Below are 11,874 nucleotides of genomic sequence, written 5' to 3' on the forward strand. Positions count from 1 at the left end.
TCTCATAATATGATTTTGTTCTAAGTGTATACATAACACAGATTTCATGAAGATATTTGCCTTCATTCCTATTAACATCTTTTCAATACAGATGTGCCACCCTACCAGCTTACACGCTGAGGTACTTAAAGACAATGGGGACTGCTAAGAACAATATAATGCTGACTCTTTTGACATTAGGGGGGCTTTCTTATGTTTACTGAATTTTAGGGACATCTGGAAGAATCATTGATCTTTTTCTCTCTTCGTCTTTTACTTATATGCTTAAATACAGTGTTCGAACACCATGTACCTGCCAACATCTCAGTCTGGCTGCAGTTTTGGAGCAGTATTGCAATGCTGCGACTCAGTTTGACACATTCTGAGCACTCACCACAGTTCCCCCACACAGAACGAAACCTCAGGCCTTCCTGTTCCCATGACCAGCATGTCAAAAGCTTTCAATACATAATGGACAAAGAGCATTTCCTACGTAAAGGTAGGCTTTAAGATATCAAAAAACTATACAGTCTTAAAGGTCTAGAACAAAACGGGGGATAACTGTTGGACTGGTAAGGTGTTAATAAAAGTTTGCCAAAAAACACATTTTAAAAATTACTTATACTCACAACTTCAATATTCAATACATCAAAAATTAAACTGCAAGCGTACTAAGGTGCTCTCATCTAACACCCAGTGCATACAAAAACTCAAATGACTGGTTTCACTTACTGTTCATGTAACTGATGTTTTGTATAAGCGGATATATAAATGTTAAACAAAAGTTATTCTTCAAAAAATTTTAAATCAAAGTTTGACCCACTATGAACTGAGGGTAAAAAAAAGGGGCATGACGGGGGCTTGAGCATAATCAGCCTATGAGAAGAGAGAGAAACATCTAATGAATTGCCTTTCATCGGTGCACAAAAGCTGAGGGCCTTGAGGAATGTCCCCACTCTCTCTGAGGGACAAAGGAGGCAGGACGGTATCGTGGCCTCACTTGGAGGTAGTGGCGTGGAAGAATGCGCAGAGGCAACTGTTGATTTGCATCTGTTGATCAGACCTTTGTTCCTCCCCCGTCACTGTTTTCACACAGGAAAACCCAAACTGAAACCCACTTGAAACCACTTTGATTTCAGTAAATATGCTTGCTGACCAACATCATCTCAGTATTTAGCAGCGGTGGTGCCACTCAGTCAGTCAAAGGTACTTACTCATTTGTCGATCTCCGTAGCTGATGGCCTCAGCGAGGGGGCTCCATCCCTGAGCGTTCTTCACCTTCACTGGTGCATTGTGGGCCAGCAGCAGGTGTGCGCACTCTGTAAGTGGAGAGGAAGATGATCAGATATGTAGACAATTACTGAAATTATAACAACTTTATCTAAATAATAGCTTTTACTTCTTTTGTATGGCACAGGAAAGGTTACAATTGCCATTAAGTCCCAGGACAAATGACAGGTATTTATCACACTTATTTTCACCCCTTTTGCTTAAAGGGGCTTAAACGCTTAAACATTGTTCAAATTAGTAAACACCAAGTTTAAAAGAGGGACTGAATAAGTAACCGATAGGTAAAAAAGAAGTAACCACTTTAACATTTTCACTGACCTCCATTCTGCTTTCTACCATTCACTACCCAGTTTTCCAGGCTGTCCATGACGTCACATGTGACAAACCAGGAAAATCCAATGAGGTATACTACTGCAGTATCGTGTACTCCGTCTATTGGCAATAGGAAAGCAGTCCATCACCTATTTTAAACCAGTTTTCCCCCATGTGCCAATAATTTAGACAAGCAAGATACAAAACATACAGTATGCACACAAAAGACCAGCAGCACAAAAAACACAGCAGAGGAAAGAGAGAGATCTGTACATGAATATGTGCCTTACCAACAAAATTCAGAGGATACTCCCATAATAAGGGTTTGTTTGCTTTTAGGCTTAAGTCTAGCATCTTGGCAGTCAAGATCCTTGGAACCTAATTGCAGTCAACTTATGTGTGCTTTAAAAAAGTTCAACAAATCTGTAAAATGTGTCTGCAACAAACAAGTAACCACCACCACTTAAAAACCTGGCTGCTGCTTTCTGCTTTAACAGGAGACACTGGAGACACATTTAATTCAGGCAATAAAAAGAGAGCTGATGAAAGTATGAGCTAATTCCTCTAAGTGATAAACGTAGCACCATTAAAAGATTAACAGGGTTTTTTTTTTACCATAAGAAAACAAGTGACTGCACTTAAGCATCAAAGGTGCCTCAGAGATGACTGACAGTTATCAGGAAATTTGTTTTCTTTTAACTAGAGAGGCAAAAATATACAGAGAGAAATAGATGGGACAGAAAAAGTGTGGTATTTCGCAAAAATGACCTTTATTAAAGGCCAAATGCCAATGGGTGAACAAGCTCTAATGACTTTCCTCATTTGTCTTTCCAGTTTCCTGATGCTACACATCCACAGTCAAGTGGCAAAGCATCAACCTCGAGGCTGAAAAATAAAGCCAACGCATGGTGACAAAAACTGCAGTTCCTTAAATGGCCACGTGCGACTGGCTTCAGAAGTTAACTCAGTCTCCGTCAACCCCTCTGTGACAGTCTGGCACCCAAAAAGGTTTTGGCCTTCATAGCTAATTTCCCCCTAATTTTATAACTCTGTTTACATTTAATTAAAGTAGCACATGTTTAAGGATATGGCCACCTGAGTGTAAGGCTGTCTGTGAGGCATTGCTACAATTTATACCTTTTTACACAGTGATCTCGCTACAGGGCTATTACAAAGTCCCTTTGCGCCACCTTTGCATTTTCACACAGAACCAAACACTGGCGGTATCATGCTGCTCTCATGTGTGATTTTAGACAGCATGGCAGCATTGCAGAAGCAAAAGAGGCATGACGGGCTCGATATTTGACACAACAGCATTGCCCTCTAGTGTGACATAAAACATGCATGTCGGCCTTTATGAACAATAACAATGGAATAACATCTCAATAAATGTAATTTACCATCTCTGTCATGTGGCAGCTGATCTTGTCTTATGCTCTGAGGGTAAGGACCTTCCTGACCTGAGCCACTGTGCCTCTTCTTTGAGTTAGCCGCTAACTGCCACATGTTGATCTTAAATCTCCCGCAGTGGGCCGCAGGCTTAACATGTCAAAACGTCACATTGTCACATCCGGCTCCACAAAAACAAGATGATGACAGCCGAAAGGCTAAACGCAAGGCTTGTGGCGCTCCACAAACCTTTGGGTTTTGTCACAGTTAGGGCTGTGCAATTAATTGAATTTCAATTTTGATTATGATTTTGGTTTCCCTCTGTTTTCAAAACCAGACAATTGCGATAAAATATTTTCGTACAGTGTGATGACTTTAACAATGTCGCTCCCGTTTTGTCTTTTATTTTGCAAAAATAAATCAAGCACACCCTTTCCTAGTGCTCTGCCCGTCCCACCAAAGTCCAAACAGAAGTTTCAGCATGGGTTGAATACAGCGAGTCATGACACACTGCCTCTCTGGTTAATCTGAAACTTTGATGTCTCCTTTTGGATCCAGACAGTGTGTGCAGTTAAAGGACATTCAGTCATAAACATATATACAAGAGTTAATGCTCAATAAATGTATGATGTTCTGAAAGCCAATGAGTAATCAAGTTGAATAATCGTGATTTCAATATCAATCAAAAAAATCGTTATTATTATTTTTGCCATAATCAAGCAGCCCTTGTCACAGTAACTACTAGGTTCAAACAATGTGTAATATTTCCCACCTGAAGTCCTGAATTTTCCCCAGCGGTATACGATATATGGCGGTAAAAGTGTCCGCTTCTAACACCTCCTCGATGGTCAGTGTGCTACTTACTTTTAGCTTTTCAGACTTATTAATACACAATAGAAACCCAAAATATGTAATATTCTCACACACATTTTCCTTATTAAACAGAGAAATTCAACTGTATACCTTTTGAATTCAACTTCCTCTAGGTCACGAAAGACTGTTGGTGCTTAACTGCCTCATTAACTCATCATAAAACAAACTTGACAAAAGCATAATACAACTCGCCCAAATCATTTTGCTTACTCTTGCTAGTAATCTAATTAGTAAGTCCTCTGTTCCAACAATCACCAGCCTTGATTTGGTCAAAATAAATCCTTATTCCCTGCAGTCTCTCTCTGCCATTGATGGTCGCCGGCTCTTTACAGTCCTGTAACTTAACCATTCACTTCTAGGTGTCACGGTGTCTTTCAGCTCAGATGCCTGTTCCACCAGCAGAGAGTGGACACTGACTGAACATCCAGCCTTTCCTATGAGCTGCTTTTTGTCATCGCCTTTGATGTTGCTATGGTAACCTCTGCATTTATACTCAGTGCCAAGGAAAAAAGGCCAAGAAACTTACTTTAACTCTGTGCCAACAATGTGCCCAACTCTAAAAAAAAAACAACCTCTGAGACAGGAACCAACCAAAAAACAGTCCAAGACACTTTTACTTGCTTCATTGCATTCTTGCTGTTGCATACTTCTGTTTAATCTGATCATACTTTCATCCAAAATGTATCTGATCCCTTTGCACAATATATTTGAGATAGAAATGTTGGTTGAATGCTTATACAAGCTGAAGATGTTTCCTGCAGCATCAAATCAACGATAAAAATTAATCCTGGTTTTATAGAGGGGCAGATTATGTATAGGATTGAGATGTCAGCTGACCCATTAACTTAAGAGCCATATGGGACCAGCAGTTACACAAGTCTCAGCATCCTACTTTGGACTCTATACCACTATGAAATGAGGAAGGACTGTCAAACATCCCCTGTGGAGTGACCGTCAGAGCTTGTGCTTGTATTCCAACAATGGGAAAACAGCCAAAGAGCCTCATCCCTCTTTCAATGGCAAGATCAGCAGTAAGTGCAGCGCAAAATCCCTCCACTTTCTGGGCAGCCTGTCAACAAACTACAGCAAGCCAAAAGATGAAGCCTGTTGTTCCGGCTCAGCTGTCAGTTTTGTCATGACATCATTCATTATAGTGTTGGCGTCTGTGCGTCTCTGTCTCAGCACTGGGCAGGAGCTGTCACAGTCACAGGCCTGTGAGCAGCATACAACTCCAATGCAAAGCAGAAGCTAACTGCTAACAGTCTGCTGCTGAGTGGATATGTAGGGCTCTCACTTGACGGAGCAGGAACTTGGCCGTTATTAGAACCGTTTGACCGGTCTTTTCAACAATCATTCATGCGGACAAAAGACGCAAAGTAGCTCTAATTACAGCCTGTCTTTCATTTCAAACATTTGAGTCAACCCTATTAGTCACGTAAACAAATCCAACTGGTTACTGCCCTCATGTACAGACTTGTTTCTCTGCCAAACAGTATGAAAGCTATTAAAAAACCTGCCTCAGGTGGTGTACTCACAGAGCCAACCTGGTGCAGAAAACTAGAAATAATAACTTCTGCCTTTTGAAAAAAGAGCCTTGCACATGGCAACATTGTCACAAAATACCACATCACCCTCTGATCTACATACTCACAATGTTTTATTAATAAGAAAGAGGCCAGGGTCTCATGCATTCTTAATGACAGAAAAGAATACATTCTGAAACTAATTAAACTTATTATCCACACAACAAAGAGGCACATGGCTATCCCAGGAGAGTAGTTGCAATAAAATACAAAGGTGTGTTGTGACAACACCCAAAGCACTAAGGCCATATTCTCTTAAGAAACAATTACCAGCAAATACCATTGCTCTAACACACAACTTGCTTCCATGTGGAAGCAAAGTAAAAATGAACAAAGACAAGCCAATGGGAAGTCATTGTGTTCACACCAGGGGAGCAGCTGATGTTCAAAGACTTGGATCCTTACTAGTCTGAATTTGTTTTCTTTTAAACATTTCTGCCCGATTTCAATTCATGTGATCTGTATATTTAGCACTGAATACTGTCCAAGGTTCAGCACTTCAGAAAGATTGACTAATATCGCCCATATTGCATGCTTTAATTTAATGAAGCTGCGCTGGCACCGGAAAGGGCGGACGTTACTGTAGAGTTCCCCATAAAGAGTCCTACATCAGCAAACAAAAAGAGCAAACCTCTGTGTTTATACATTAGTCCAATCCTTTCCTGGATTTGGGGATGGAGCAGCTGATAACAGAGGCTGATGGTGAGAAGTCAGGCAGCCGTGTGCACGAGCGTTTGCTTTGTGACGTAAGCCCTCTATTCCCTCTGGCCTCTGACTTATATATCACCCTGCTGAAACCAATGATTGTGTAATAATAATGACTACATTTAGCAGATACTGTACATTATATAATCATGGAAAGAAGAGCCAGGCCATGTGTCCTGAGCTGCCAATGTGCTAGCTTCTGGTCAGGCTTCAGACTTTCAGGTACAAAAAGGGAAATTTCAAGCTTTGAGGATTAACTGATATTGGCAAAAATGTTTGGGTGGCTTTTAAATAATCGGTTTTAAATGTTTTCAATGTTTTAATTATGTGTCAAATATTTGTAGTATTAATAAACTATTTAAACTCAATAAATCTAGAGTAATCAGAACACAATACCAAGAGTTACCCATAAATTATGTCTAAGTAAAGATTCAAATTTTGAGAGCTATAATATAAGGGCTGCAACTAACAATTTGTTTATTAATTAATCTGCAGATTGTTTCTATATTAATCTTTTTTCCCGATAAAATGACTGATGATTTTGCTGAGAGGCTGGATTCCTTCTAGGTTCAGGTGATACCAGAATCATTACTCTAGCGTCGCGATTAATGCGTTAATGCTGACAGGCCTAGTATTTCTATTTGAAAGAAAAAAAATAATAATAATAACAATAATAATAAAACAATTCAGTTGGTTCAACCAATTTATTTAAATCATTTTGATGTTGAAATAGTTGAGAAAAGGTATCCCCTTGTGACCCAGGAGTTGGACTGCCAATCATGGACTGCAGTGTCGTTGGTTTCATGAAATTCCCCTTTTTTCTTGTTATCACTTTATAAACAGGTGAACCAAATAAAGTTCCCACCAAAAATTTCACTTTATCTGTCTATGAACCAACAAAAAACTAATTAGCTGTCAATTCTGTATAATATTATACAGATATAGTATATTGTAATATAAAAGTGCTTCTTGTGCGTGTTTTCTTTGTGTGTTCCTAGTTGGAAGCTGGAAAAGAGTAATCAAAAAGTGCTGGTGATTCATTTGAATCCAATTGAAAATGCTGCCTGGATGCATTAACATTTAACCTATAGCTCATTAGAAATGGTTTGCTGTCTGCTGATTCGATCCGATGCGCAGTTGTGAGAGTACTGATAAGAGGAACGCTCCCTGTGGTTCTCTGGGTTGACTGCACGTGCAGCAGCTGTACGGAGGTCCTGCTCGAGTCACATACAACTCTGACAAAGGGAATGAGAGGCCGAGCAGGATGGAGCAATAAAGTGCTTATCTAATGCTTCACTACGTGCAGTGGCTACAGATGGGACACTTGTCAAGAGGCTCTGTGGGCTGTTAAACCCCCACCATCCCCACCCATTCTGATCCAGGCTGAGTACATCTATAAAATAGCTTTTTCACTCACTTCCTCAGCATCGATCACACACTCAGTGACCGAATCAAACAGCAGCTGAAGAATCTTATTGTTGCAGTCTCTGAGGCAAAACTGAAAAAAATAATGTCCTGATTTAACAGTCTATTCTGTTTTTTAGAAAAGACCTTATAAAATGAGCCCATGTACCATTTGAAAGGAAGACTAACCCTGACAGACCAGCAGTCTGACTCCAAACACTCACAAGGCTGATATCTTGTATCACTGAGAGCAATTTCAAATATCTGGTGATTTGATCTTTTTGGCCACGGGAGCAGATATCACAACCTCTGGACAAAAGACAGACATTATCTGTCCAGTGGGCCTCAGGAGAAAACTGTTTTAATCTTATACCTGTAAACACAGTGTCGTCTTAAAACTTAGCGTGAAATACGGCATTTAGTGTACTTCAAGTTTCAATTTGCAGAGTTTTATTTTCAGAGAAAGTGCTTAGTCAGGACACTCAAAGACATTCAAAAGAATGAGTCAGGCAGTCACTTGACAAGTATCTTTCAAATAGAAAAATCCATTGTTGTTCACAACATTGATTCAGGTGTTGTTTCCATATTTACTCATTTGGTTTATTAATTTCTCTCAACTTGGCACGTCCTTTTAATCCAGATACTGTTTCCCTACTTTTCTAGGGCTAAAGCAATTTGTTGATTTATTTATTGGATGGCAACCATTAAATCAAAAAGTAACTATTTAAATAATATATTGTTTAGTTATATTTAAACCAAAAATGCCAAAAAGGACAAATAAGTGTGAATAAATAATTATGCTTTGATGAGCTGTGCCCATTTATGATAATTAATAAAATACAATAAAATAAGAAAGTTGGTAAAGATGATGTAGTAAATCATGAAAAAAGAAGTGCATGTGCACACTGCTGTGTAGATGTTAAATATGGCAAAAATATACCTATAATTATGAACATACAACTTCACTGCCTTCTCAGTTGTCACCAATGGCAGAATCACAGACATTATGTTCTGCTTGTAGCTGTTATTGACAAAAAATGATGTTTCTTCTTCTACAATTATTTTTTTCCTTTTGTAAAAGCTCAAATATTAAGGGACTATAGAGAGGCATCACTCTGTCATTACCAATCTGCTGAATATTAAACACACAAACACTATGACATACACAAAGAGAGCCTTGTCCTCTCCATACCACCAGAACAGCCACACCCAGACTATGATCTCATGCTGTAGCCTTCAGCCTGTCTGGCCTGAGCATCCCTGGAGGACAGGCTAGCAGCTCAGGCAAGAGATAGGCAACCTCATTAGTACAATCAATTCCATAGCGTCCCATCCGCTACTACGCTTCAGCACTCCACTGTCTGGATTACCGATAGGCAGTGGCAGGGCCTTCACACCCGTCGACAGGAATTGAACTTTGCGAATGTGAAATCAATTGAAACCCATGCTCAAATGACAGACACTGAACAAATGTGCGATGCCAGTAACCCTATGCTTGAATTGTTCCCTAAGAACCTGCTGCAGAAAAAGGGGAGGATTAATTTTTCAATAGCATGTTCAGAAGTCTCCTTGCATTGCATTAATATTTGATGCACATGCTTTCAGTCCAGCCAGCGAAATGCATTTAAGAACAAAATCATGTAAAGACTTCCCCAAAGCCTTGATACATCATGACATATTCATCATATACTCCAAACTGATTGTTAATCTAGGGCATGTTACATAAATACAAAGCTTGTAACACTTTTTGATTTCCTTTTGGGACAACAGAAAGAGCTTTATCTGTGTGAAACATCGTGTGTGTCAACTTTTTAAGAAGACTAATAACTATCATAGTAACTAAGTAGCCTCTTCAGCACAAGAGATGCCAGCAGAAAACTAACATAAGCACACTAAGCAAATATTAACAAAGAAAATGACATCTCTTATCTCGACTAATTATCTCCTTTGCCAGCCTCAAACTATTAGTCTTTGAGCTAATGGTGGAACATCAATCAGAACAGGAGACATTGGCCACAGAGAGAATCCTATTTCTTGCAGTGTCATCATTATCTAACCCCACTGATTAAATAGGTCCTCTTTCTATAATTATATGAAATAGAGAAGACTGTAAGAAAGGAAGAAAATTGTTTTCTTGCTGAATTCTTTTTTTTGACCAGGCAAGAATCCATAAACACAACCTTTTTATTCATGCATGAGCATCTTGCCATCTGGGATTTGTGTGGTGATCTGTGACAAATGTCTGGTGGTGCTTAGCCAGACAAATGCACACACAAAGACAGGAAAACAAACACAAACACATACACAAACACACAAAGACATACAGACCCGCAGGGAGGTTAAATTAGAATGCCACAGAGAGAAAGACAAATATAAACCACATGGAGGTACGTCTTTAAACATTACTCACCTTTGTGCCCCATCATGACAGCCAGATGCAACGGTGTGTTTCCTGAAGAAGAAGATGAAGAAGAAAAAACTGAATTTTTCAGCTACTTTTATAATCACAATAAGAAATGAGGGTCTGTGATAAGCACTGTGTCTCTAGGACTGTCACATGCAGGGTGAATTAGATGTTTAAATTAGGAGGGAGAATTCACTAAATTCAAAATTACACAGTAAGTATATGCCTATTGTGTGTTCTCAAACCATGACAAGCAATATTATAGGCTATTAACCTATGGCACCCCTAAAATGAGCTGAATTTAACTGGCAAGGACATGGTTTGTTAACAGATATAAAGTAAACTCGAATGGCTTCACACTATAAAAGCATTCAGAGAAAATAACATTTAAGTCAGGTGTGGAGATTGCAGAGCTCTTTTTCCCAGGATGTGAAATGTGCCTCATAAGCATAGGAGAATTCCTCAAGAGGAAGCCAAACTGCCCAGTCAGCTCCTTCAGGGAGAAAGCAGTGGGCAAGCATCCAGAGTACAGAGGGCCTGCCTTGGAGAAGCCCCATCAGGGACCCTGATGTGCTTTAAAAATACAAGGCGGGGATCCACTTGCAGTCCCACTGGATGATGTGATAAACAGACTCGCCAATTTAATGAATGTGAATGGAGTTGTGCCTTTTCAAGATCAGTATCCTGGTTGGTGTGAATAGTTTCCACTGGCAAATTTCCTCAACAAAAAATATGAATAACATAGTGCTAAAATGTAGGTGCAAGGGAAAAAAATAATACAGCATAATATCATGATATTTTGTGTGGCAATATTGTATCGATACCCAAAAGGCAAGTATAAAGTTTATAATTATATATATTATTCATGGGGCTGCCCCTTGGAAGTCAGAAACTCGAATCATCAGTCGGACACCCATAGTCAAGTGAGATTGCTCCATGTCAAGCAGTGTGTTTTTTTCTGTGCAGTGTGCTTCTGGAGACGTTTTAGTCCCCAGGTGTTGCTGTGGAGTGAGTGCATCTGACTTGTATGCTACGCTTTGCAGCTAAGGACATGCAGTCAGTGGCACAGAGGGAGAGAGAGACTGCACTGTACGGTGAATAAGTGGTGAATTCACAGCTCACAGTAAGTAAATATAATACAGTCTCTGGCTTTTGCTGATATCTAGTGTCTGCAAAAAATGTTGTGCATTTGTGATCTGTCATAAGTGCTCTTAGCTTCTTTATATGACCTGGATACTGTTGTCACTCTGACCGTCCTGCAGAGCCCGCTCAGACTTTAAAAGAGAGAGAGAGTCAAATATTCGTCTTGAACAGCCAAATCCAATACGAATGACATAATTCTGAGTCGGGTACAGCCTTAATTATCAATATTGCAAATATATATCAAACTCCTGGTAGCCTATGAGACAATAAAATCTTTTGTTTTTTTCAGTTCACAAGAAAAAATTTACTGCAATAAAAACTACTGAAACAACAGATCTTAAGATTTCTTTTGAGGACAGTTTTTAACTAACCAGTCCAGCAAAATAACCAACTCATCCCAAACTGATTTATTTGATCTGTATAACCACTAAGTGGTCAGGAAAGACACCTTGATTACACAGGATATCCTCACTTCTTCTCACCCCCTTCACCACTCCTTTCTAGTTATAATTACACTGGAAAACTTTAAACACCGGAGTAAAATAAAGATGCTTTCTGAATGGTTTGCTACAACTACTGGTGCAGTGAGTAAGTGGAAGTGATTATTGTGATTTGGATAAATTGACCAATCAATTATGACATCATTTACCATCTTTATAACCACTAACTGTAGTTCATACTTGCTATACATGTGGCTAATAATGCAGCTCTGTTTCTTTGCTCATAACCCATTGACTGTTACTAAATATAAACATGCTAACAGCCTTGAGGTAGTATCCACTGGATGCTAAT

At 39.3% G+C, this 11,874-nt stretch overlaps 1 protein-coding gene across 2 annotated transcripts in view; it reads right to left on the reverse strand.

Moving 5' to 3' along the window:
• Nucleotides 1-11,874, reverse strand: part of ankrd13c (ankyrin repeat domain 13C) — a 37,737-nt gene that overhangs the window by 23,809 nt on the left and 2,054 nt on the right. For both annotated transcript variants that reach the window (XM_088077680.1, XM_042482321.2), the window contains exons 2-3: nucleotides 9,946-9,987; nucleotides 1,194-1,298 (exon numbers count right to left, since the gene is read on the reverse strand). In XM_088077680.1, coding sequence (XP_087933806.1) covers nucleotides 1,194-1,298; nucleotides 9,946-9,987 — 147 coding nt within the window. The remainder of the gene's footprint in view (nucleotides 1-1,193; nucleotides 1,299-9,945; nucleotides 9,988-11,874) is intronic.

Source organism: Plectropomus leopardus, chromosome 5 (assembly GCF_026936395.1).
Source record: "Plectropomus leopardus strain MGB_pleo_1.0 chromosome 5, ASM2693639v1, whole genome shotgun sequence".
In the NCBI taxonomy this organism is placed as follows: Eukaryota; Metazoa; Chordata; class Actinopteri; order Perciformes; family Serranidae; genus Plectropomus; species Plectropomus leopardus.